Source organism: Botryllus schlosseri, chromosome 9, assembly GCF_051294905.1.
Source record: "Botryllus schlosseri isolate E-star chromosome 9, Bs_hap1, whole genome shotgun sequence".
In the NCBI taxonomy this organism is placed as follows: Eukaryota; Metazoa; Chordata; class Ascidiacea; order Stolidobranchia; family Styelidae; genus Botryllus; species Botryllus schlosseri.
In genome coordinates this window covers 22,235,152-22,262,242 of record NC_137244.1, presented here as the reverse complement: position 1 = coordinate 22,262,242, position 27,091 = coordinate 22,235,152, and the positions used below count along the sequence as shown (strand labels likewise).

At 40.2% G+C, this 27,091-nt stretch overlaps 4 protein-coding genes across 4 annotated transcripts; 3 read left to right on the top strand and 1 right to left on the bottom strand.

The window, feature by feature from the left end:
* The first annotated feature begins 788 nt into the window (after positions 1-788).
* Positions 789-4,510, top strand: LOC145446268 (transcription initiation factor TFIID subunit 2-like). Its single transcript, XM_080324516.1, has one exon. The coding sequence runs from the start codon at positions 925-927 to the stop codon at positions 4,360-4,362; it is 3,438 nt and encodes a 1,145-aa protein (XP_080180642.1). The 5' UTR covers positions 789-924; the 3' UTR covers positions 4,363-4,510.
* A 1,323-nt stretch (positions 4,511-5,833) lies between these two features.
* LOC145446271 (sperm-associated antigen 8-like) lies at positions 5,834-8,146 on the top strand. Its single transcript, XM_080324518.1, has 5 exons — positions 5,834-5,992; positions 6,435-6,658; positions 6,943-7,057; positions 7,167-7,229; positions 7,856-8,146. The coding sequence occupies exons 1-5, from the start codon at positions 5,909-5,911 to the stop codon at positions 7,976-7,978; spliced, it is 609 nt and encodes a 202-aa protein (XP_080180644.1). The 5' UTR covers positions 5,834-5,908; the 3' UTR covers positions 7,979-8,146.
* Positions 8,047-10,419, bottom strand: LOC145446270 (elongator complex protein 4-like). The gene is made up of 3 exons (XM_080324517.1): positions 10,128-10,419; positions 8,823-9,484; positions 8,047-8,312 (listed from the first exon to the last, which is right to left on the bottom strand). The coding sequence occupies exons 1-3, from the start codon at positions 10,331-10,333 to the stop codon at positions 8,104-8,106; spliced, it is 1,077 nt and encodes a 358-aa protein (XP_080180643.1). The 5' UTR covers positions 10,334-10,419; the 3' UTR covers positions 8,047-8,103.
* A 7,289-nt stretch (positions 10,420-17,708) lies between these two features.
* Positions 17,709-26,682, top strand: LOC145447346 (uncharacterized). The gene is made up of 8 exons (XM_080325765.1): positions 17,709-17,917; positions 17,997-18,148; positions 18,629-18,814; positions 19,485-19,614; positions 21,551-21,631; positions 22,251-22,514; positions 23,312-23,578; positions 26,616-26,682. The coding sequence occupies exons 1-8, from the start codon at positions 17,863-17,865 to the stop codon at positions 26,666-26,668; spliced, it is 1,188 nt and encodes a 395-aa protein (XP_080181891.1). The 5' UTR covers positions 17,709-17,862; the 3' UTR covers positions 26,669-26,682.
* The last annotated feature ends 409 nt before the right edge of the window (positions 26,683-27,091 follow it).

Sequence of the window (27,091 nt, the reverse complement as noted above, 5' to 3'; positions counted from 1 at the left end):
GAGCATGTCCTGATCAACATAATGCGCAGATATCAGCTCCGGAGCATGTCCGTATATATATAGAGCGCAGATACCAGGTCCGGGCCATACCTGGGTTCTTTTGATGCGCAGATCTCGGCTCTAGAGCATGTCCAGTTGAAAATAGTGCGCAGATATCTGAGTATATCCACAGTGATATCTGCGATATCTGCGATATCTGAGTATATCCACAGTAGTGATATCTGCGATATCTGCGCACTATTTTGATCCGGACATGCTTCGGAGCTGATATCTGCGCAGCAAATACCCTCAGATATGGCGCGGACCTGATATCTCCGCACTGAATGGACCCAGACATGATTCAGACGTGATATCTGCGCCCTGGAACGTTTCAAACAACGTGTGACCTTTATTTGACCTTTATGTCTGCTGTTTTTATTGATATCTGCGATATCTGAGTATATCCACAGTGATATCTGCGATATTTGCGATATCTGAGTATATCCACAGTAGTGATATCTGCGATATCTGCGCACTATTTTGATCCGGACATGCTTCGGAGCTGATATCTGCGCAGCAAATACCCTCAGATATGGCGCGGACCTGATATCTGCGCACTGAATGGACCCAGACATGATTCAGACGTGATATCTGCGCCCTGGAACGTTTCAAACAACGTGTGACCTTTATTTGACCTTTATGTCTGCTGTTTTTTGTGATATCTGCGATATCTGAGTATATCCACAGTAGTGATATCTGCGATATCTGCGATATCTGCGATATCTGAGTATATCCACGGGGCCGGCAATTCGTGACGGATTGTCAATGTTGTTGTAAAAGTATGGTGGAGCGCGTGTGGTTTACATCAAAACTGACCTGTTGAATGGTATTGGATAGTGAAACCTTGCTGTTGGCGAAAAACGTTGCTTTACAGCTACAGCAGGGATGTCTAAGCAAAAGTCGAAACTGCAGACGTACCAGAGGCCTTTCAAGCTCAGTCACCAAGTTCTCTGTGTAACTTCAATCAATTTTGCCAGGAAAGCATTGATGGGTTATGTGGAACTGTTAGTACAACCTCGCAGACCAGACCTGAAGACAATTAAAGTGAATAGTAAGCAGTCAAGAATTTGCAAAGTGTGTGTCAATGATATTGAAGCAACATTTCAGTATCACGATCCTTCGCTTGATCTCACACAACGTGACCCTGATGCAAGAAATTTGGAATTTCTAAGAAATTGTCACTCTGCGGCAGTTGATATTGTGGATCCAGACACTGGCTATCATGGAGAAGTGACAATCAGACTACCACAGGAAGTCATGAAAATTGTGAAGGAACAAAAGCCCTTGCGAGTTTGTATGGATTTTACATTGGAAGATCCCAAAGGCGGACTTCAGTTTGTAGTCCCTGATGTAGAGGGGACTTCTTCCGAAAAAGCCATGCATCTCTTCACATATGGTTACGAAAATTCTGCAAGATTATGGTTTCCCTGTATTGATACCTACTCTGAATTGTGCACTTGGAAACTTGAGTTCACTGTAGATGTAACAATGACTGCTGTGTCTGTCGGAGAACTTGTAGAGACAGTGTATACCCCTGACAAAAAGCGGAAAACGTTTCATTATATTCTCACGGTACCGACATCGGCACCAAACATTGGTCTTGCAGTCGGCCCGTTCAATATCATTGTTGACAAGCACATGCATGAAGTGACACACTTTTGCCTGCCTCAGTTGCAACCTCTCCTTGATCATACCACTCAAACTTGTTACGAAATGTTCGAATTTTTTGAAGAAATACTCGGTTTTCCTTTCCCCTATTCTTGTTACAAGCAAGTATTTGTTGACGAAGCTTACGCTGAGGTCACTCAATATGCTTCCCTGGGTATATTCAGCACAAATCTTCTTCATAGTAAAGCTATTCTGGATCAGACTCCGAGGACTCGGAGACAGATGGCAAAAATGATATCGGATCAGTTTTTTGGTTGCTTTATGGCGAGGGAATCCTGGAATGATCTGTGGTTACCTCTTGGCATATCTGCCTATTTGCATGGCTTATGGATTAAGCACACATTTGGTAACAATGAATACAAATACTGGATATCTAGCGAAACAAGTGCGTTGTGTGATTATGAAACCAATGTACAGCCTGTAACGCTTTGCTTCAGTGAAGATGCAGATTTCAGTGATCCTGCAAATAGATCTCAAAGAAACCCTCACACTATGTCTCCTAAATGCTACGAGATGGTTGAGCGCAAGTCGCACCTCGTCCTGCGAATAATCGAACAATGTGTGGGACCTCATTTACTATTGCAAGCATTCAATAAGCTGTTGTGTCTAGCGAATACTTCTGCTCAACAAAAGGTACCGAACTCAACATGGGTGCAAATGTTATTGTCTACTGAGAGTTTCCTAAAATCAATCAACACGGTCTCTGGTAAGAATATAGATCATCTTATGGATCGTTGGGTGTATCGAAATGGGGTGGTCAACTTCTTCGGCAGATTTACGTTCAACAGGAAGAGAAATGCTGTAGAGTTGGAAGTTAAGCAAGAAGTTGATGGAAAAGGTATCAAAAGATATGTCGGCCCGTTAACAATCCGAATACAGGAGCTTGATGGACCGTTTACACACACGATTCAAATTGAGGAAAACAATACAAAGCATGATATACAATGTCATTCAAAAGCTAGAAGAAACAAGAAGAAGAAAATACCTCTGTTAAACGGGGAGGAAACTGATATTGACCTTTCGGCGATGGATCCAGATTCTCCTGTGTTGTGGCTGCGTATTGACCCTGATGTGTCAATAATAAGAACGGTGAATTTTGAGCAACCTGACTATATGTGGCAGTATCAAGTCAAGTTTGAAAGGGATATCTGTGGTCAGTCGGAAGCGTTGTCAATATTGCCTCATTACCCCTCTCCTGCTACTCGCAAGGCTGTCACCGATGTATTGGAGAACGAAAAGTATTTTTACCGGGTCAGAATGGAAGCAGCGTACTCGATGACAAGGATTGCAAACTCCATGGTAAGTTCTTGGGCTGGACCTCCTGCAATGCTGAACCTATTCACGAGGCTTTTCTTCTGTGAATCCAACCCGCCCATTGTGCGCATGAATAATTTTTCCAACTTGCAACAATATTTTATACAGAAAACATTGCCGATGGCAATGTCAAAACTGAGGGATGGGAATGCTACATGTCCTAAGGAAGTTCTTCATTTTATCATTGATCTTATAAAGTTCAATGATAATACGAGAAACAAGGTTTCTGATAATTACTACAGATCATCGTTGCTTGACGCGCTGAGCAATGCGATCACTCCTGCAATGACAGCAACCGGGCAGAAAGTCACACTGGAGAGTTTGTCTCCTGATACGAGATTGATTCTGGAAGAGCTAACAAGATTTCTGAATTTAGAGAAATTGCTGCCTTCTTACAGATTCACAGTGACTGCCAGCGCCCTCAGAGCTCTTCGAAAGCTACAGAAAACCGGGCACCTTCCCCCATATGCCGCGTTGTTACGTAGTTATGCCGTGTATGGGTTTTTCATTGATATCCGCCTAGCTGCTATCGAGTCACTCGTCGATATGCTCAGTTCGAGTAATATTCCGGAAGAGTTTGATTGGTTGTTGGACCTCTGTATCAATGATCCGCTACCGGAGGTTAAATGGAAAGTTTTGAAAGGATTGACTGCTAACCCTCCCTTCACAAAGTCCGATACTAGTTCGCCATTGAACACAGCTTATTTTGTTGAGAAGTTGTGGACATTGATCACTAAAACAACGTTCTACGACTCGCGAATGAGGTGCGAGGCAATCGATCTGTATGGCATACTATTTAGTACAAGCAGGCCGCGTTGCCTTCCAGCAAAGGAGAAAAAGTCATTGTATTCCATCACTAGCCATCAGAGTGACGGCAGAAGCTCCTATCAATCGACACAAAACAAGTTGAAAAGAACGGCGTCCACCACACTATCCGGAAACTCGCAAGATGAGTTGAAAATGAGAATTAAATTCCAGAGCGCATCCGTTGATGAACCGGAAACAGGTTTGGACAATGCGGATGTTATCGCGGCACAAAGTCTGTTATCGCTGAGTAACAGTGAAATTCCCAGTCGACCAGCAACACCTGGCGCGGACCACACTTCAAATCAAGGGGATCCCTCTTCACGTGCTGGTGCGGGTAACCGTGATGCGAGTGCCGATCGGAACAGGCACACTGGCGAGATCGGTTTTGGTGGCAAAGAGAAGCGGAAAAAGAAAAAACACCACAAGCACAAACATAAGCATAAACATCGCGAAGGGGAATGGTCATCGCCTGCAAGTTCTTATGTCGATTCACCTATGGCGTTTGCTAATCCAGATTCGCCAAAGGCGATGTGATTACCACAACTTTTTATGAATTGTTATAATTAGGACATTACTCACTGCCTTTTTGTGATAGTTCTATGAACTGATTTCCATATGTAGGGTTGATTTTCCCTTTTCGTACAGCATGATTTTATTAATAATGAATTATTCATTGAACAAATTGTTAACAGAGTTGATGAGTCGCTTTTATGAAGAGGCAATCTGAGAGTATTTAAATTTATAGGGTTATAGGGCCCTCTCAATATGATGTGGTCTCAATTTGAAGTTGGAAGTGTGAAATAAAACTAGCGGCAACTATTTTGCTCGGAAAGTCAATGGTTGAACTGCACGAAAGTGGTCAGTAAAAAATGGGGCCTGTTTTACAGAATACTCGAGCATTTTGTTTACGTGCACCTGCCTACTCAAATAGTCATGTTCTTAGATAACTTCTTCTTGATTAGTGTTATCGCAAAACTACTTTTAGGCTTTGGATTTTGGAAAGGAAGAAGCACTTTTGGGATAAGTTAGCATCGCTTTCATGTGTGAAATTGTCTTACACCATCCCAGTAACTACTGAATACATTTTAAAAGATTGTACCCGTTCAGTAGCATAATTAGTCATTTTCTGAGGTAGTCACTGCCAAAAGTATGCGAACCCTCAACCAAAACTTCTTATTTGGACACTATTAGAATTTTCATTTTCTACCTCCATTTGAAGTGGTTTTGAGACATCTTGGTTATTTTGTATTCAACTTGTGATTGACTCGAAATTTCAACGAATTGCCCCATTCCACTACATCGAGGTCACTCGCGCATCATATCTTCCTTTGCAACATTTCACTGTTGTACTTTCACGGCGCAATCAAGTAGAACTCGCGAAAGTCTTCAAACTACAGTTCGAATACGGTGACTTTCTGGGGAGAATGACTGCTGCCGACCACTTGCAACTCAAATTTGAGAGAAGAACATGTTTCGAGAGCGGTTCCCCGTCAGTATCAGTTTTATTACCAATTTCATCATTTCAAAACACCTCAACACTGTGATACAATGAAAAGACAGGAACGTCGAAACGACTTGAAGCAGTCTTTGAAATCAGATACCCACGTGGGCCTAGGCAACCTAAAGAGGAGGCATGCACACTGAATGTCAAATTAACCAATATAATGTAAAATGACAAGCGGCCAAATGAATGAGGTGACATGTGACAGAAGGCTAAATTGATTTCAGGCACGTCGTGGACCGGTAAACTTAAGCGGTGAGCTCTGACTAGTATTATCATCGTTGTAATGTAAACATTCGGTAACATCAGTCCAGGAGTGTGGCCATTCGCAGTCTGGACATTGAGAAGCTGGCAATTTGGCACACGTATTTAAATCTGGGGATTGGCAAGCGAGCGACTGGTGCTGCAGTAGTTACTGGATTCTCGTCTCGTCGAAACCGTGACAGAAGCATCCGGTCAAAATAGCTCAGTGATGTATTGTTCCGCTTGGATGAACGATTCCTCACGTAAATCGCCATAGCGACGCTTCCTAATAGCGAAGCCGAAAACACCACTCATCGCATTCGCGCTGCATTGAAGATGAGTTCTAAATTCGAAGGCAGAAACGAAATACCGTATAACAATTCCGGTGGGAAGTGCTTATTAGAAAACTGGGTGGAAGAGGTAATATTCTCTGTTTGCTCTGTATTAACTCTGCTGTCGGTTACTGTCTCATATTAGCTTGTTTATGCATTGATTGTCTGTCTGCTCTCAAGCTTTCTGGGACTGCTAAATTGTAATCGCAATGACCTCATGTTCATTCAATTTCCAATTATCTACGATACTGGGTGTCGCTGTATTCATTTTCATTCATTTTTTATTGGGTGTAATCTGTTTTGAGGGTAACTTCTATGTAAGGTACTCCTGGTGACTCATATTTGATGACTATATGCCTCCCGTATCATCCTATATCATGCTTATCGGTACATCACATTTCACGACTTGCATTTTTGTTACGTATGTGACGAATAACTATTATCACTCTCTCTTACCATACAGTGTTTTGATATAAATAACTCGACACAAAGTGCTGATTTCATTGCCTGCATGCATAATTTTTTTTCAGAGAGCAACAGCTGCTTTTGAACCAACTGACGTCAATTCCGAACATACCAGCAGCGCACAAATTCACCGACACGGCCATGTGGGGTTGCTAACACTGGATCTCGGTGCCAAGCCAGAAAACCTAACAACTGTCCGAGAATCATACCAAACACCTCAGTTTCCCAATGTTTCATTGAAGGGGAAGAAAGCTCAAGTCCTTGAGCAGATGCTGTACAATGAAATCGGGTATGGGGAGAAGTTATTGAAATTATATCGTGCCAAACAACCAACTTAGCCTACAAATATCAATACATATTAAAAAGACGCATAAACATGGGTGAGAAATTAAAATCGAAATTGAAATGCAGTTTGGAACTTTCGAGACAAATATCGGTATTCGGTATGACATGCAAGGCGAAATATACTATAAAAACATGACAGGACGATATGAAATGGGCTGCCAGAAATTTGTCTCCCGGGAGAAGTGACGTTTTAATATAAGCTCACCAACTCCTCCATTTCTATTCCAGACGAATGACCCACGAAGAATTCAACCCTCCACCGCCACCACCAGAATTTATAACGATTAAACAACAAGACTACGATAAACCTGATTTTGTATCAACACGACCGCCGCCCACCAAGGTGAGAATTTTGAACATGTTCTCATCACAGTAAAACGACTCGCAGCAATACTAGGCTACAAAACAGATTAAACGGCCATGTTGCAGTCAAACAAAATCATTGTGTTTAGGATCACAACGTCAACAAGGAGCAAGGCGTTACCTTCTGGTCTGATCATGCGCACAAAGTAACGGTAAGATTGTCATGCGATCTTTGCAATCTAGTACAGCATTTCTGTTCTTCAAGTATTGACTTTTGGCAAACTGAAAGTTTGCATGCCTAACCTGTACCAGAGGTTGTCACTGGTCAGTAACAAACTACTTATAACACTTTTTCTAAGATTTCAAGTAGATTTTACATGCTTAGTCAAGTGTTTGTTTCTAGACTACTTCCACTTCTACCTGAACAGTTCTCAAGGCATAGCTGTTTACTTTTATCAATTTGTATTTTGAAAAGTAGAATGTAGCTTTTGGATAAGTTGAAGTTAATAACTCTTAATTAGTTTATCCGACCACTACTGCTTGGACAAGGAATGCGATAAATGATCCCACTTATTAGCAATGTTCCCTCCAAGCTGCGCACGTGCGCAGTGCTGACATGGTCTCTGCGCACAGAAAATCTAAATTGCGCCAAAATAATACGAAGTGATGACCTGTTTTAAATCGTTACGGAATGTTTTCCAAGGGTCTGCGCAGTAAGTTGCCGAGTATGCGCAGACTCGTCAAAAATGCTAGGGAACATTGCTTATGGGATTCTATTTTATAAATGAAAAGCAAGTTCTGTCCACAACATGCGTAAAGCTGTTTATATTATGAACAGGGTGTATCGCAAGTGAAAACGAGGGACACCCCATTTAAAAAGAACACCGCCTTCAGCAAACCAATTGCAGAATATTTGGACGAAGCAAAACCTTACGAAGCGGAGAATTATCCCAACATGTAATTTTTCGCATCCAATATTCATTTTCGTCTTGGAGAGAGCGGTCTCTTTTTTTGCTGCAATTTTATACGACAATAATACTCGCTGAAGTGCTCGATAGCTTTCTTGGCACTTTTACAACGGAAGACTCAAAAATCTATCGGGGTGTTGTGAATAGAAGGTTTAGTATTATTGTCGGTACTTCCTTCTTCTTGTTGCGATGTCCCGATGTTAGGTGGAAGATGGAGCCTTTCAACAGAGAACTTTTTCCTTCTCAACTTGAACGCCAAATCCAGAGTGTCCGGCATGTACGGTAATAATGTGTTTACGATTGGCAGCTTGTGCACTTTCAGAAGGCCTAAAATTGGAGGTATTCTTAGAAGTTCCCACATACAAGATAGTTTATGCAAAACTATCGGTGTTAGGGGTCTAATAAACTTCTTCTATAAGGCCTTTATTAATGTGAAAACATGTGTAAAGGTGGTCAGCAATGAAGTCTTCACTATTTTAGCATGTAATACTTGATAAAGCGGCTATGTTTTCGGGCAAAGGAATCTCCTTCATAATTGTCTTACCTTTCATTTTATAGAAGTATTAGTAGGTAGTGTCAGCATGACTTAAAGATCAGCTACTTTTACATTCTATTCAATTCAATTTATCATTTCAAATTTCGATACACCACAAGACTGCTATATACAATGAAAAGATAGGAAGGTGTCGAAATGACTTGGGAGTCGTCTTTGAAATATTGTGCGTTAACATTAAGAAGCATACAGTTAAAGTATTTTCTATTATCTAACGAATTTTAATTCTGACGATTAGGCTATATTTTTCTGCCACTCTGTTCATGTTAATGTATACAACTCACCGTGATACTCTTTGTATAGCGGGTTGGTTTTATCAGATCCAAAATCTTTCAACTCAACCACCGTATCCACATGATGTCTCATGAGCTGAACAATATCTTCAGGGTATGTGTGAGTAGGTGCAGATATGATGCATACGGCCAAAGAATTTCGAAGGAGCTTACGCAAACAAAAGAGAAATTGAACAGCGCTACTTCTGTCCATGGTACCCCACAAAGGAGATCCAAAATTTGGAATCACAACTCTCAGCACTTTTGATGACTGGCCCGTATTCATCACTGGGTCAACGCTAAAATGATTGGTGTGCATGTGGCGCTGAAGCTTTTTGATAACATTTTTCAGGAGTTCTGCTTTCCCCGCATTGCATTCATTGTACACCTCTTTCAAGTTTATCAAATTATAATCACAATTCCGCAGTCTAGACGGGTTCATAGCCTGATTAATATCGAAATTGTGACCATAATCAAGTGGTTGTCCATATGATGCATCAGTCTGAGGCATACGCTGATATCTCCAAGCGATCTTCATTCGCTCACGTGATATATAGGCAGGGCCCGCACTTGAAAATATTGGTTCCGGCAAATGGTTTACTTGGCTCTCGATGGATTCACTTGATACTGTGATGATGGCGTTCCCGCAGACTACTCCTTCAGCGACAAAATATCTAAATCAGATAAATAGTGGGGCACTGAATTCATATTGTCAAAAGACATTTTCGTATGAACATCTACTAGAACATTCCTCATAACAATGATATAATTTATGATCAAGGATGAGACTATGATAAAGACCCTTATTTTGGGAAAAACAGTGTAGATACACAAGATATTTTATTTTCCCCAGTAGGCCTATTAATTTGTATGTAAATGAACAATCTTCACCACTGAATTTAAAAGTGCAAATTGATGAGTTGATACTGCTGACAATTGCAGCTTACGAGTGACAGCCGAAAATATTCGGGTTCATTTCAATACGAATAGACTATTCAATTGTATATTAAAGTTCGGTACCCAAGAAGATCTTCAAATGGTTAAAGAATGCAAATTTCTCAAGAACATCTCAACGGAATAGTATAATTTTACCGCATTTCAGTTCATGTATTAATAATCAACGTAGTGTTATGTGCTTTGTAACCACGGGGCCGTTTAAATTCTATCTCATCAGTTGCATGATCATTGATCAGGAATTCGTTGCCAGCAACGTTGTAAATTGCTATGTTTATATATTACCGTATGAAAATATATTCCATCAGGACACAGGACTAGAATAGGGCACCGTAACCACCGATACAAGAAAAGAAAATCTACCTTGTCAGAAGACTTGCGTACTGGTCGTTTGAATCTTCTTCAACCATCAGCACACTCCCCACAGGAATACCTCCACCAAATACAGAGTCCATGGAGGGTACACCAGTAGAACAGAGCAATTGACCATTGTGAATGGAGCGCTGAGTTCCTGGTATACGTTGATCGCCACCTGAACCTTTGACACTCTTCTTGAAGCTTGTGAGCATGATCTTATCGTTAATGAGAATAGAGGCTTATTTTAGGTAGACCTAATACTTCAAAATTCAACCCGAGAGGAACATGAATGAATTCGAACTCAGTCCTACCAGGCTACCACTCGTATAAATTTAATGACAGCATATTTCAGATAGTTATTCATGTGAGCGATGACAAGTAACAACCTCTAAGAATTAGTTTATGGATTTTCAAGACATTGCAGGCCTGAAGAAAAAAAACTGTGTGCGCTGTGTCGTCGTAGGTTTCCGACCTTCCTGTATGGAATCGGTGTCCTGTGCTCACGCTATGTTTTATTTTTTTATTCTTTTTTATTAAATTACTTTAACTTGGAAAATCATCGCTGCTCACCTTCAGGATTAAAGGACCACGACCTGACATCGACCTCGCCCTCCGCCACATGCCACCTGATTTTGCCGCTTGCGTCTTATATTCTCAGCATTACTTTTCATTCTGTGTGCATGCCTCTTCTTTACTTCGCCTAGGCTAAGGTGGGTGTCTGATCTTAAGGGCTATACTCCAAGTTGTTTCGACACCTTCCTATCTTTTCATTGTATTGCAGTCTTGTGATGATTTGAAATGATAAAAATATTAATAAACTGATTGATTATATCAGGCAAAACGGCCAGCGATTCCATTCAGGCCGACCATCACCCGCGGAAGTTGGCATTTTTGGCCATAAAAGTAAGTATCGAATGCAAGCAATCATGTGTTTACATTCGGTCCAATACTTGAGTGGACTAGCACCTCAACAACGCGGCCTTGTGGACGGCTACCCCAATCACCATGAAGTATTCACAGCTGCCAGGTGTCGCTGTGCTCTAAACAAAATTTCTGAAACTGAAGTTATGCTTTGCAAAATTTGGATTTGACTGAGTTATCTATAATTTGGCAGGAGAAAAAGTGCGCCGACACGCTTATCACCGAATCTCAAAAGCTTATGGTCAAAATAGTCATTGTTGGTACTCAAGCAGAAGTATAGTATAGTATATTCAATTCATATTGAAATGAACCCGAATCTTTACGGCTGACACTCGTCAGGAGTAATCGTCAGCAACTAGTTGTTCAATTGTATATTGAAGTTCTGTACCTCCAAGAAGCTGTTCAAGCAGAAGTATCGGCGTATATTTATAGTCAACTGCAACTCTACAAGTAGGAATAGTGGTTTCTGGGCTATGTAAAAAGTAGGCCTAACCATTCTAGATCTAGTTTTGCCTGAAATACGGAAAGCTTTCATGTATAATTGGAAGCTGTATACACTTGAGAAAGTAGTGCAATAGTAGGAAATACTTACTGAGTAGCCTACTTCGAAAAAATATAAGCATTATTCATAAATGACCATCTGTGTACTGTACATCGACCAGTTTGCGTTAGTCTCGAGGATGCATTGACAGACATCCACCTCGACCTATAGTGCCCGATGTCACAATTCTTTTTCGATGTTATAGTTTCTATTCCGCGGCACTTTCTTGCTCTTTCCATTGCTTGTGAGCAGAATTGGATGACTAGAAAATTTTCAGCATTTCCAAATTAGATTAAAATTAGAGTTAGAGCTACACAATTTTTCCAAATGAGATTTGGCTAGAATTAGAATTAGAGCGATACAGCTCTTTCCAAAATAGATTAGAATTAGAATTAGAGCTACATATCTTTTTCAAAATTGGATTAGAATTAGAATTAGAGCTACATATTTTTCCAAATTCGATTAGAATTGCAAAAACTACAACGTAATGTACTCCGTATCGTAGCTAGAGCCCCACAGGGGCCTCGTTGTCCATCCAACAAGTCGCTGCCGAAGAGATTCGGTGTCCTAAACATAGAAGATATGCGGAAACTACAAATCGCCAAGTTAATGTATCAGTTCCACTGCGGTCGTTGCCCCGAATATTTCAATGACTTTTTTACCTCGGAATCAAAAGCGCACGAGTACAACACACTCGCGTCTACGTCGTCCAAATATCATATGATCGACCGGAAAGATCATCGCTCCATCGAATATGCCGGACCTGATGTCTGGAACAGTATCCCACCGGCCATCCGACAGTCAACGAGCATAAAATTGCTAATAAACAATGATGATGACGATGATGAAATTAGAACCACACAGTTTTTCCAAATTAGATTAGAATTAGAATTACTGAATTTGCAAAAAGTTCGAAATTGAATTAAATTGTAAATGAGAAATGAATACAGCGAAATGCTGAGAATGGTTAAGGTCTGTACAAAAGTACATCAAGCTTGGCTCGTTTTGAACTATGCCAGGGGTCATCAAGTTCGTGACACCAACACGCGGGCCACATGAGGCCGGCGATCTGATTAGTGACTTTGAGAGAACGCGAAGTAAAGCACTTTGAAATGCTGAAAGTAGTCTCTCAACAGTGGTGCACTAGATTTAGTGTTCGTTTGTTTTTGGGGTATTCATGGTGTTTATCGACTACTATGGTCATTTACACCAGGCCGATATTCTTCTTATTTTCCGTAACTTAACCTAGTGTTCTAGTGTATTTTTTATGAAAATTCTGCAAATCTGGTGTTTTTCATGAAAAAATACATTAAAATGAAGATGTTATTTTGATGTGCTTTACATAATATATACTTCAAGGAATAATGATTATTATCCGTCTATACTTGCTCATAGCACAACAAACCCCATATACGTAGGCTATATCGCCTTGCTGTCGCTCATTTCTATCACTGGCTAGGCTTACCATACGTCCTCTTTTAAGAGGATTTGTTCCCTTTTTTGACTTTTTTGAAAGTGTCCTCGGAGGACGCCCTTTTGTCCTCTTTTTTGAGATTTTGTCCTCTTTTTTGAAAATTAAGGTCTGATATGCCGGAAATTAGCACAGAAGTGACGGTCCGGCGGATATTTCGGAGTGAAAAACGGTGAATTTAGCTCTGAGCGAAAAGATGACCTTTTTTTTTTTTAGTCAACCGACCGCAAAGTGGGAAAAATTCACCGGTTTTTGAGAACTCTACGTATCTTGCAAATTTCTGAAAAAGTGTCCTCTTTTTGCATTTTCAAAATATGGTAAGCCTATCACTGGCAGAGTAAAGGTCCTAGCCTGAGACCGGTTTTTAAGTCCCAAAAGGGAATCGATGACAGAAGCGAAAATGATACCGTGCCCAAATTGCCTGGGCCAATTCACGAATGATTGCATATCGGTGTAGCCCTGGGATATACACTCAGTTATATATTCCTTTGTTTGCCAAGGATGTAATACAATACAATATTAGAATTGAAAAATGGTGTGACGTAATAACGCTATAGTCAAATTTTGCATGGACATTCTTGCTTGCTTCGATGTTTTCAATTTATTACAATGTCCATGTGTAGCTTTCTTTTGATTCTATGGCTGTGGAAAAGCAGAAAAACCACTCAATTGATATATGAGTGTATGACGCTCGACCAATTTTTATATCCCTCAATCGGATTGGATCGAATGTAATGGTAATCGAATGTAAGTGGATGACGAGCCGTTTTGAGTTGGCGACCCCTACTGTACAGTTCTCCTGCATGGCTGAAAACTCTTCCCGGTGGACCTGATGTTGTCTATAGTTTGGTGAGTTATCGGGAATCCGCCTTGAGATGAGGAAAACGATTTTCTCTTTCCAGTAATTTAAAACATCACAATCCATGTACTCACGCTCTGCTGCTAACCCACTTTATCCACTACTTCTACTTCTACTTCATAATATTTTGTTATCTACTTACTTACTTTTCGCTATTTTCAGTTTGTCAAGTAGAAGTAGTTTAATCCTCCAATCAGGAAGAAAGCCTGAGAAATTTCGGGGCTGTTTTCACGGAGTATCGACATTTAATTTTCATAATAGTTGAGTTAAGCCCAGAATTTTCGTCGCGCTTCGCGCGCAGTGAATGCGCTGTATCCAGTATGATTTCACGAAGGTATCGGTGAATATAATTTAGGTAGCGGGTTGGCGTGGTTTCGTTCACACCGCATTGTCGCCCTTCGCCATATCAAATATTTCATCACAGTATATATGGCTAATCATAACGTTTGAAATTGATGTTTCGCAATCTAGCATTTACTTATCATACCGTAACCTAACTGTCCATGGCGTGTCCTAATCTGGAAAAGTGGACTCTGATTTTTTTTAGTTTTAGAGCTGTTTTAGCAACTTTCGAAACTTTCTGGACTAAAGACATTAAATACATGTTCCGTCTTTAGATTATACTTCATTTTCAATTCCCAGTACCATATATTTTGATTTCTAATTTATATCAGTTCTTTTTTCTGGATAACGTATATCTTGAAGTCTAAAAACAAGTGTAGTAATGCCTTCAATTTTCAGAAATAAAGCTACACAATATAGCATTTTTACGATCCACCATATTTTTTAATAATGTTTAATAATCGCACAAAGTGTTTACACCGCATCTAACACAACATCTCCGATTTGCTCTTCGACTAAACTACAGGCCCTATAATATGGGGGAGTGCGCAATACCATGATATTTTCTAAAACGTGCTGTTTGAGTGAACATAGGATTAGTATCGCATTTTCATATCAATACTATCATTTTCAGCCCATGATGTGGACGAATGCTTATGCTATCGAAAATTGGATACCTGCTGGATGCATCAATATGAATCAAGTTCGTCTTCTTTCGCATAGCTCAATTTGCACCTTTCTATAATCCATGTGAACTAATTAGGATCTTTTTCACAACTACTTACTTACTTGAGTATTTTTAAAGTCAGTCAATTCTACTTCTACTTCAAGTAGTTTTAGGTTGTTCATGGCAGAAGTACTTCTACTCGTATTTGAGTAGATTTTTTGTCGCTACTTCTACTTCTACTTCTACTTGAGTAGCTTTCTTGACTACTTTGACCACCTCTGGATATATTCTTGTAAACTCGCTGCAAAATGCCGCGGACAAAGAGGCATTTACAGGAAATCAATAAATCAGATTAGAACTAAAATTCGAGAATGGAATCATTTAACAAATTAGATTAGAATTAGATCACTGGCATTTCACTCTAATTTAGTGAAATTAGATAAAAGAATTATCTAGTTGTCCAAGTCTGCTTGTTGGTGCGTCTTTGATCGGATCTTTTTCTGGACTTTTTTGTCGCGGTAAGAACAGCGACGGGGTGGAGAGGAGCGCAAATAACCTTCTACGCAGAATCGAACCCGGGTAGCAGGCGCTTATCGATAATCGATAACTCCATGCAAGTACACGATACTCTTTTCTAAACTAGTTACTTTATTACTTTCAGATATTCAATTTCAACTTCTACTTATCTTTATGGATGATTCTTGAACTCGTTCAAGTCAATCAATGCCGGTGACCTGGTACTTTTATATTCGAAAGTATAGGTGTTAAATATGTTAATGTTCATAAGCAGATCTCGATTTCGATATTCCCACCTGATGATGCAACCCTGCATATGTTATCGGCAAATATCATACTTCATATCGTATTCGTAAAACAAAAGATCAGATCGGTCATCGACCTTTTGTATCACCACGCCATTGATGTTGTGAATGACGAGGAAACAAGAATTGTTTCGTCCCAAGGGCAGCCCAGCACACTTTTGTACCTCAACTCCAAATTGGGACGACTCCATCCGTGGACGCTGCTAGGAAGTTGAACTAAAGGTAGGCAATTCAGCATATGTCCTGAATCGGACACGGAAACAAAATGTTTGAGTTTGATTCCTCTCTGCTACTTCTGTTATAGTCATTCTATAACCGCTGATAAAAATCGGAAAAGGTATAGGGACACCTAAGCCTAACATGATACTTATGATCGTAGAACGTATGTGGTTCAGCTCCACGGGCTATATATGCAATAGTCCAAAATACTCTCCCACAGACTATTCCGCATCATAGTCTTCCATAGTGCCAATAGTCGTCAGTATACTTCAGTAAGTTGAAATAGTCTTCCGTTTCATCAACTGTCTTCCGCGGTATACATTGTACAATGTAGTAGGATACAGTACATACATAGCAACCATTTACAAATCAGAGGCACCCCTTTCCCGGCCTTCATTTGATTGCACTAACATCGGCACCACGTCGAGGATGAAAGAGGCTATCCTCCCTCTACGCACTTGACTATCCGCCGTTTTTTGTTTGTGGTATCGCAAATTACTTGGTTACGAAGACTTCCCACCATGCAGTTAAGCTTCAGATGAATGAAAACTGTATGACATGTGCGACTATGTTTCATACGACTCATACAGATATCGCAGGAATCTGGTTTTCAACATCATAATGTATATAATTATCGTACCTAATTTCTATTGGCATCCGTCCATTCTTGTCTCACGCAAGAATGTTATTTATATAACTAACACCATCTAACGGAAATCAGAGCACAGTGCATGCACGGTTTTTGGCGGATGGAGGACTCACAAAGTCTTTAACTATTCGCATTGAGTTTTTGAGTACAGCTTATCGTAGTTCCATGTGCTGTAAAGAGATAGGCCGTTAAAAACAGGCCATTAAATTGACTTCCTTCAATAGATTTTTTTCAATTCTTAGTAGATCTCATACTGCTTTCGTCGTATAACGAAGAAATGTCGTTTTCAAGAAAATTAATCTCAATCATGAATATTAATTCCACGAAACCGTCAAATCAATGCTCATGAACAAGTTTTCAGAAATTTTACTTCAGATTCCATCGAAATATGAGCCGAGGTAAAATTTCAAGACGGTAATTATTAGTTGCGGTCAAGATTAGAAGTTTCGACATTATGTTCGCAAACTCAAAGAAGACCATTTCGCACCTGACAATAATTAAGATAACACAAAGAACACAAGACCACCGACAATACAAATATGGATCCCGCGCATCGCACAGAAACAGTTGTAAATGTTTTCGCAAGTATAGTACTATGAAACATTCGCACATACGCCGATTTAGTTGATTAACAAAGTTAAATTTGCAAATATATACAATATTGATTTTTGGTATTGCGCTGGGAGCTTCGCTGGTGAAAATTGCAACGTGCTAGCTTTGTTGTATATGTGTAATAAACAATTGCACTTTTTTCAAAAGAAAACATCAGAAGTGTGAATACAGTGAGAATCAGACATCATAGATATACCGACTAATTACTACCGAATCTACGATAATTCGGATGTACATTATGAAAGGCTCGATTGATTTCATAACGATATAATAATATATCATGATTTTGTATACGATGACTTGCGCATTACGGAGCTCATTAGACTGAGATTTAGTAACTTAATTTCTTCACAAATTTTACCAGTGGACCTAGACAGACACGTTGTTACCAAAATATATCCTTATATGTGGTAAAATTATCTTGAGTGCGGGCGATTAGAAATGTCATAGATATCTTATTCGATCTTCCACTATCATTCGATATTTCGCAGCTGTAAAGCTATTGTTGGTACACACTGCGATGACGATATGATGCGTCAGAGAAAAGTATTAGGCAGTGTTTATTGAGAAATTTATCGAAGTATAGACTGACTGAAGACATTCTTATTTTATAGATATATTACAGTCAAAATCAGCGACATGCATCGTTTATTCGCAGTTTTGATTCTGCGTTTAGTAGTATCGAGTTCAGCGGGTAAGAGTTCGAACAGCAACTGTATATATATTCGAATTTTAATCGCGCCCCGGATGTCCATGTGATGTGTGTATTTCAGGAGGGAGTTATTCCATTCCCGATAGCTGTGAAGATAACTGCACTTTCAAAGTGTCTTGGTCGCGTCAAAACGTCCAGGTCGAATTCAGTGTGTTAGCCCGCGTGGAAAAGGGCGTTTGGGCTGGTATCGGATTCTCAAAAGATAAAAAGATGGTAATTTTGTGTGACAAATTATTCAGCCAAAGTTGGGTGCAATACTAAGGAAAAATTGAAATAGCTTATATCTAGCGACTCTCGTAGTCGTAGCATATAGCTTACAACAAAACTTACGGTGAAAACATACTCAATTACTCATCCAGAGATCGCGCGCACAAGGCTCATCCTTTACATTACAATGGGCGAATATACATAGTGGGATAGGCCTACTGCCCTACTTTCATCTGCGTCCCAGGAAATACAAATCCATTTACTTGTGATGGCATTATGACAAATTCATCACGCAATCACTTTCTATTTCACAATCGATTTCATTTCCGAATTGCTATGTTTCTATACTGACACCACGATATAACGATGCTGGTATTCGATATTATGTACGAATGATTTGCCCAGCTGATTTGCTGCAGCGTAGTACACGCACACTCACCATAACTGCAACCCCGGCTATTCATTTTTTCAATTATCTTAAAACAGGAAGGTTCAGACGCGGTCGTAGCCTGGATGACAATGACTGACTCGCTAGTCGTTACCGATCGTTTTCTCTTCGCTAAATCCCCAAACGCAGTCGCTGTGGATGCGACGAACAACTTGGCCGTGAAAGGATTCTCACATAGCGACGGTGCACTCACATTCACATTCAGTCGAAACATCGTGACAGGGGTAAGAATCTGGTGTTCACGGGGGAATCTTGTCACTGGGTAGAGCAGATGTAATGGTCGAATCGTAAGATTTAAGGCAATTAGCCTATGTACGAAAGTGATCTAGCTGATCGCTCTCAATGTGAAAGCTATGATTGCAGTTATTTGTCTAGGAATGGAGGCATGACGAATTTGGAACCGAAAGAAAACAGTACATATAAATTTGACTGGAAAAAATCAGTAATATAGTTATCAAATGAGTGCTTGAAGTGGTCTATATATTTATGTAAGGCATAAGTGGGACTAAGAAACCCGAAGTACACAGTTAGCCAAAAGTACGTTAATTGGGTGTTCTATTTTGATATATTATGGTTTATATGAGCACATAATATTCGTATCGAAACATTATTTGGCAGTAACCTTACTTTTGAACAATAGGCATAAGCTTAATTCGTGACACCTAGCTGTAAGGCACGTTGATTGATCCGCATATCCGTGATGTATTTCAACAATGCATTGGCTTCAGTTGATGGTTTTTATGTTTTGTCTACAAAATGATCAAAAACTGTTACAGACACCGCGATGTAACTTATGCTGTCATGTGTCAAAATCCAAAATGTACTATGCTATAATGCTATACCTGTGCTTGAACCGATAGCTCCCGACTTATGATGAACGACTTCCCCATTCAGGACACGGAAGACATACCACTGGACGAACCATTCTACTTGCTCGTTGCTTGGGGAGGACAAGGCAGTGATGACGAGGCGTCTATAACCAAGCATACTTCCCGTCAAATCTTTTCAACTATGGTTTCATTGGGTAAATTCTGTTAATAATGTCAATAATGGCAATTTTCTTTGAAGAATTCTCGATTTGTAATTGATACAAATCACGATTACGAAGGTTTTGAACCGGATGATTAATCACGTCTTTTTCTGATCACCCCTCGAAGATTGTTACTTAAAATCAGGCAAATGGGCATGCGTCATGTTTATGTTATCCTGGAATCTTGATATAATGGAAGCTCGATAGAAGTCGCTATAGACACGCAGACGATTGCTCTAAGTCTAAGGCAATTGTTTCTACCCACTTTGGAATACGTATAGTAACCAACAATCCGTACTCCGCAATCCGTACATAAACCCTTTTATAAAGCCACGACTGCAATGTGATATTTTCACAAAAACCCGTAAGAAACTACGCCTCAAAACCAACCACCAATTCATATGAATAAAGCGTATGTTCAGAGTAAAGCAACATTTTACGTGAAAATTGAATTTCCTTTCTTTGCTTTAGACGAGACAGAGGCGCTAAATACAACCACTAAGACAGGGGTCGCCAACTCAAAACGGGTCGCGGGCCACTTTTCAAAATAAGTCAAGGCCGCGGGCCGCATGACTTCAATATCAAGATAGAAATATGCAACGGAGTTTAACAGCCACGTTTTTATAACTCTACGTCAGTACAGCGCTGTCCTCTCGGGCATAGTTACCACAAAGGAAATAATATTTTATTGAAGAAATACAACAACAAAAAAATCATGATCATCACTTTCATTCTATTTTGTACTATGAGCTGCACACGGTACCTGACAACACTCTTCAGTAACTAAAGAAGATGTGAATATGTTGCCAACCTTTTTGCTATTCACGGCCGCATTTGATTAGCCTACTTATGTTGGCTACGGCTGCATTCCAGTGCATAGTCGTAATGAACTAATTGCAGGCCGAATCCCGACGTAAAACTGTCAATGTCCATTGCCGATGAACTCCAGACCAATCTATTTACTCCTATCGGTTTACTCCTCGCATCGACATCGTGAGCACTCCTGTTATAAATAACCCCAGGGGTCGCCTTGTTGGTCGCGCGGAGCGCGAAAATTTTTTCACATTCTCGAGTGAACTTCGTTAGTTTCACATATACTATCATATATTTATCTTTTCTCAGCCCATGTGATCAAGTTTGCCGATACTTGATGCAGGAGGTGTCTTCGAAAATTTAGGGAAGCCATTAATGCTGTGCTTGATCTTTGGGCGGTCCAATTGGTGTTAGACCCCTCTGTTGCATAATGTTATTTCTTGACATCCCATCAGGATGGATGGAAAGATTGACATAGATTGACATAATTCGGATCACGAGTGTGATTTCAGATTGGCTACTCCAGCTTTCAGGCGTGTCTTAGGTAGATTCGTTCTCTGTATCAGGGTATTCATATTTTATCTACACATAGTAGAAGCGTGTTTGAAGCTAACATGGTTATGATGCTGTCAGCATTGTGTGTCCTTGAAATGAACCAAAAGTGGAATTAGTAAATCAGTAAAAAGATAACTGCTCACAGATATAAATTTCAAGCCGGTTCTAAGAATCGGGACAACCGAATTTCATCTCTATAGTTTTGACAAATTGGTTATTGAGGCCGACCAGCCAATGAAATGTCGCCACTGTTTCTGACGCGTGTACGATATCATCAAAGCAATGTTCGATTTGTTTTAAATAAGCACATATATTATCTTCATGTCCTCACTATATAATCAAATACCAATATCGCGTTTTGGTTAATAATCCCAATTTTATATAGTGCGGCCCGCGAATGGATTCAGATGATGAATGCGGCCCGCGAGCTCAAAAGTTTGCCCACCCCTGCGTTAGAATTATGATGGCTTGTGACAACGTGTCACAAATTGGCAGGAAAATATAGCCATGCTCGATCACATAAGGCAGTCTTCGTTCATTTCATATATTCCTTGTTTACTAGATGGTGCAATGGCAACGAAATCGTCGACATCGACCAGCAGCATAAAACCGACTTCGGAGACAGTATCTCGGTCTCATAAAGGTACGATGAGGATGATCATTACAAAGCAATACACTACTAAAATCTTACCTACGATCGCAGACTCGGCCAACGCTAAGACTAATCAAACGTCTAGCTAGTGGCAAAACGAACAATAAAGAAACAGTGCGACACACTCTTAGAACTATCACCGACGTGGAAGAAGATTAGACAATACTAATACCACAATATTTGGCAATCCGTGGTTAACTGAGCTTGGACTTTTGTCTGTTTTCCAAATCTGGTCTTATGCACTTTAATCTGAATCCAACAAAAATGGAATTGTTCAACTGTAGAAGTCTTTGTGCGGAACTGCTGATATCGATGTTTCAGCCCAGAGTCATATTAAACCATTGCCATAAGAACTCGATCACGGTCACAGGCTATCACAAATTACTTATCGCCATCGCATCATGTAGCATGCACCACGGCCTGTTCGGGCGCGCAGCAAACCAGTTGACGTTTTGTGATGCCTTTTCGGCGGCCTATGAATGTTTATGTTGCGAGATTTGGTCATGATGCCTGAAATTTGTATTGCAATGACTATGACCATTCCCAGTGCACACGTCCTACCATACGATCAACAGCTATCGTTATAAGCATTCTGTATCATGATTCCCAGGGAGTGCAGCGACGAATATGTCGACAGAAAGCGCAAGCTTGGAATCAACGCGAGTGACTTCAAGCCAGACTCCGCAAGTCACTCCGTCCAGTCGCGATGAAAAGCCGACGATCAGCACAAGACCCGCTACAACTCCAGTTTCCATGACCGCGGATGCCGAAAGTACAGGAATTAACGAAACCATCAAGAATGGCGGAGACACGGACGAACAGGACCAGGAAATAATAAAACAAATCCTTCGAACTATTACCGACGCGCAAGAAGGTATATACATAACGTAAACTATAAGTCAGTTATTACTCATCCTGCACCACGAAGGTGATTGAAAACACTATCCTTACGACTAAAAGTCGTCGCAAGGTATTCATCGATGTCGATTTCCTTTGTACGTGTTCGGGTTCACAGATTTCGTCAATAATTTCGCCAGATTCTTCCTCCTCGGCAATAATTCGATTCAATTTCATTAGCAAATCTTGCGATTAAAAAGTGTGTCTTTCAAAAGTGCGTAGCGACCATTGGCAAGAGTGTGGCCAACAAGCACATAAACATGGTGCACATGACGAATTCCACGTAGTGAAGAGCTTTGATTTTGTGCTACTATGACGTCACACATATTCGAGGGAAACGTCACAGTTGATTGGTATTGATACATGGAGGCGAATTTCAATTGAAAGTATGGATCCAATATGTCCCCTTTAGAGAAAAGGGCTCCCAACCCCTGTCTCAAACGGGCCAAATAATATATTATGACCAGGACTACATCGTCACACAGCCTTCTTACGGTCGACGCTCGTCATCATCAGAACGCTCATTTCGAAGGACTGTAACAACGTATTTTAACTGCGGAACGGACGATGATGTCGAGGGTTCCAATTATTCCGTATCGTATATGTTGACTTATATGGCCAAGTCTAGTGCAGATCATCCGATGGTTCATACTATACATATTTTTCCGGAAGTATTTGCATAATTATGACATAATGACACGACATTTGTGTTTTAAAACATCTTATGCTTTGAATGCAATGCTAGTTATAAGTATTCTGTATCTTGTTTCCCAGAAAGTGTGGTGCCAAGCAAGTCGACGAACAGTGCTATTTTGACATCAACGCAAGTGACTACAAGCCGAACTCCGAAAGCGACGCCGTCAATTAGTGATGCAAAGCCGACTATCAGCACCAGCACGCGGTCCACTACAAATCCAGTTACTGCTATTCCGGATGCCGGAAGTCGGGGCCTTAATCAACCCTCAAATGGCGGAGACACGGGCGAATTGGACGAGGAAACAATACAAGAAATACTGCGCACTATTACCGATGTGCCAGAAGGTATACAATACATACATACCGTATAACTACTCAGCTATTTCTAAATTCGCTGCGGAATGATCACCAACTTACAAACCCTATCTACTGGGTAACTATAACCGATGCGCGGTATGGTATAATGTAGTGTACAATGACGGTTTGCAAAGTAATCTTGTGACCCGTAGTAAGCAGATGTTTTACTGTGGCTGAATTGAAGCAGAAGGCGTGAAATTCTCATGATTATAACTGTAAAGTGCAAGTAGAAAGAAAAACTACCTGTTTGCCGGGTAAAAGCGGTATAGGCTACATTGCTAATGTCCGAATCTTACTATCAGTGACCAATGAAATGACAATTGACCATTCACAAATATGGGTACCAATGTCTAATGGATTTTGCCATGGATTATATGGGGTCAATTTCCTTTATCATTATATACATAAATGGTGAAATGACCGGAAATAACGACAACGACAATAGCCCAGTGCTCTTCAACCGGGGTTGTCGTACACCCTAGGGTGTACCAGAATTTGTAAAGGGTGTACCACTCGGATGGGGTGTACAGGGGTGTACCATATCCAATTACAATGAGCCGATGGCTAGCTATCACAAAGGCAGGTTTATGGGTCAGTACAGGTTGACGCACAGGTTAATGAGCAATATGGTACGATGTTATCTCAAGTGTAACAGAGATGCCACTGAGATATTTTGGAAAAACCCAGATTTGGACGTTAAAAAAAACCAGAAAAACCCAGATCCTATGTTTCACTCAAATTTCTATGATATAGCTGTAAAACAGTGACTGAGAGTCATCAATGACAGTTATACGGACATAGAAGAAGTTTTAGCCCTTGATATTGAAATCCCAACGGTTCATTTTCATACTATACATGTTGCTCAGTTAAATGAGCAAATCCATCGAAATATGATGTTTTCCTCTCGACACATTGCTACCAGGCATTCGGTATGGGGGGTCAATACGTAGTGTATTATATATTCGTAATGTTAGTAACAATGCTAATCCCCATCTATCGTGAAGATGATTTTAGGGTAGTTCCCGTGACTGCGAGCTGACCAGATAGATTGAAAATAGCTTTCGATTCATTAAACCTGGGACAAACACTTTTATCTGGGATGTTTAGTCGAAAAAGAAACTGCCAAATCATGAAATTAAGAGTACATTTGAATTTAACAAACCCCTCTCCCTCTGAATAACTTGCCCGGGCGCCCAAACTGTCTCTCTTTGAGTGTTCCTGTTGAAAGTGAATATACTCTGATGTCAACATGGTAAATTAGTTAGATCAGCATTTGGTCTTTTCATGAGCATTAATTGCATACTTTACAGCAGTTACATACTATTTACTGACACAAAACGAATTTGTTGCAGCGCTGGCATTCAAGTCCTAAATCATTTCGAATTGTCAAACAACTGCTCCAGAGTTGCCTTGTGAACATGACTTTCTGCGACCTATTTTCAGTAATCAATGAAGCTCTATCGTATCAAGCCCAAGACCTATCATTTTAATGGTAAACGGGTCTCTTTAGACTCTGCCGTTTTAATCACAGTGGAATCCGTCGACATTATAAGATCTTACTAATCTAATAATCAATTTTGCGCCTTAAAATTGACCTGACAAACATGATGTTGAAAAAAACCCAGATTTCAAGCACAAAAACCCAGAAACCCAGGTGATGCTCGAAAAACCCAGATCTGGGTGGAAAAACCCAGGAGTGGCATCTCTGAAGTGTAATACCGTACACCGCTTTATTGTGATGTCATAAGCAAATATTTCTTCTATTCATTTAGCCGTCGGTAATAGACCAATGGTTCCGTTTGGTGTTGGATAGTATGCAGTTAACAAACATGTGTTCAGCTAGTCATTTGTCTTTTAGTGATTTTTGAGGAAACCGCCGCGATAGCTCAGACTTTTTGAATCTGTAAGCTACTTCCTACCCGACGTTAATAAATACCGCAATGCACATAAATGAAGTGACGTAGCCAGCCAGGGTCGAAACAGCTTCCATGTCGAAATCGAAACCCTTTTGTTTTAAAATGCCGATTGCATGTCCAATATTTCGCCATACATTTGCAATTTAGTATTTTGTTATTAGTAATGTAAATTAGCGACAATAGACTGTGTATAGCGGCATACGATCTGAGGTTACTGACATCTCTTGCAGCCCATGTGCTACTATCGACTGTGTGTGGGGCAGGCCTGATACGCAGTAGGCTGGTGCGCCTGCTATCATCGCTGATCTGAATTACCGCTTCTGCAGCAGTAGCTTTACCTACTCTCTCCCCAATACTGTTACATTTAGGTTGATTATCGTTCGTAATGTCATGCTGTTTTTGCTCTGACACGAAATAAATTCCAATTTGCGTGGCGGGGGGCCTAACTGGCTGCGAATAGACTCTGTGACCAAATACTATTTTATTCAAATCCAAATTTTTTTACGGCAATAACTCCGCTTCTACTGGTCGGAATTGAACCAAATTTGAAGAGCATCGTTTTTATAGACAACCTAATACTTTCATGGGGTGAACAGAAAAATTTCAAATTTTTCGTTGTATATTTTTATATAATAAATAGAAACTTTCTTCTCCCGTAGTAAGGCGGCTACTGGTTGGGATTGAACCAAATTTGGTGTGTAGGCTTAAGTTAGGTAACCTAACAATTCTATCAAGTAGCCAGTACGATTTGAGAAAAAAAAAAGTCATTTTTGAAGACCCCTGATGAACAGGGGTGTACGAGTTTTGAGCAAACGTTAAAAGGGTGTACCACGTCGAAAAAGGTTGAAGAGCACTGCATAGCCTACGCTACAGAGTGACGAAGACAGAGTGTGGGTGATGCAAAAGAGCAGGAAGAAACTAAACTGGTCCTTAATTGCCTTGTTCATGTTCATATTAAATTCATATTTGTGTATGAACTCTTTCACGTGATAGATTGACGGGTTTTGTTGGTTGGTTTTATGTTAATAGATAAATTAACTATTGATAAATTGTCCCGCACGTACTATACTTTGATATACCACTTAGACTGCTATATATTAATTATTTAGGACCATTTGAAGACAGAATGATACCGGAAATACAAGGTGAGAATTGCTTCTAAATTTCCCTTGCACAATGCACACGCCATGAGAAGCAAATAGGGTAGATGTGGGATCAATCTCACTCATTTTGTCTTACAGAACCTACCACAGATGACGTAACACCCCGCTCTACTACACGTAAGTCATATTAGTCGACCGCACAGTTGTAATTAGTAGAGCTGTTCAAAGTTCTCATGGTAGTATGCAAAATAGTACGAACACCTGACCACAACTGTGGAACAGTATCTCGCCGGATATCCAATAGTCGTCCATCGTCCATATTCAAGTCGAAATACAATCATATTACTACTGAATAAATGCGAGTAAGCACAAGAGATTACCGGATCATGGTATGACATATCGACGTCGCCTTCTGTCAAAGGCCACTTCATTTTCGTCACTTGTCCATGTCTTCGTTATGTTATCTTTCCATTCAATGTACA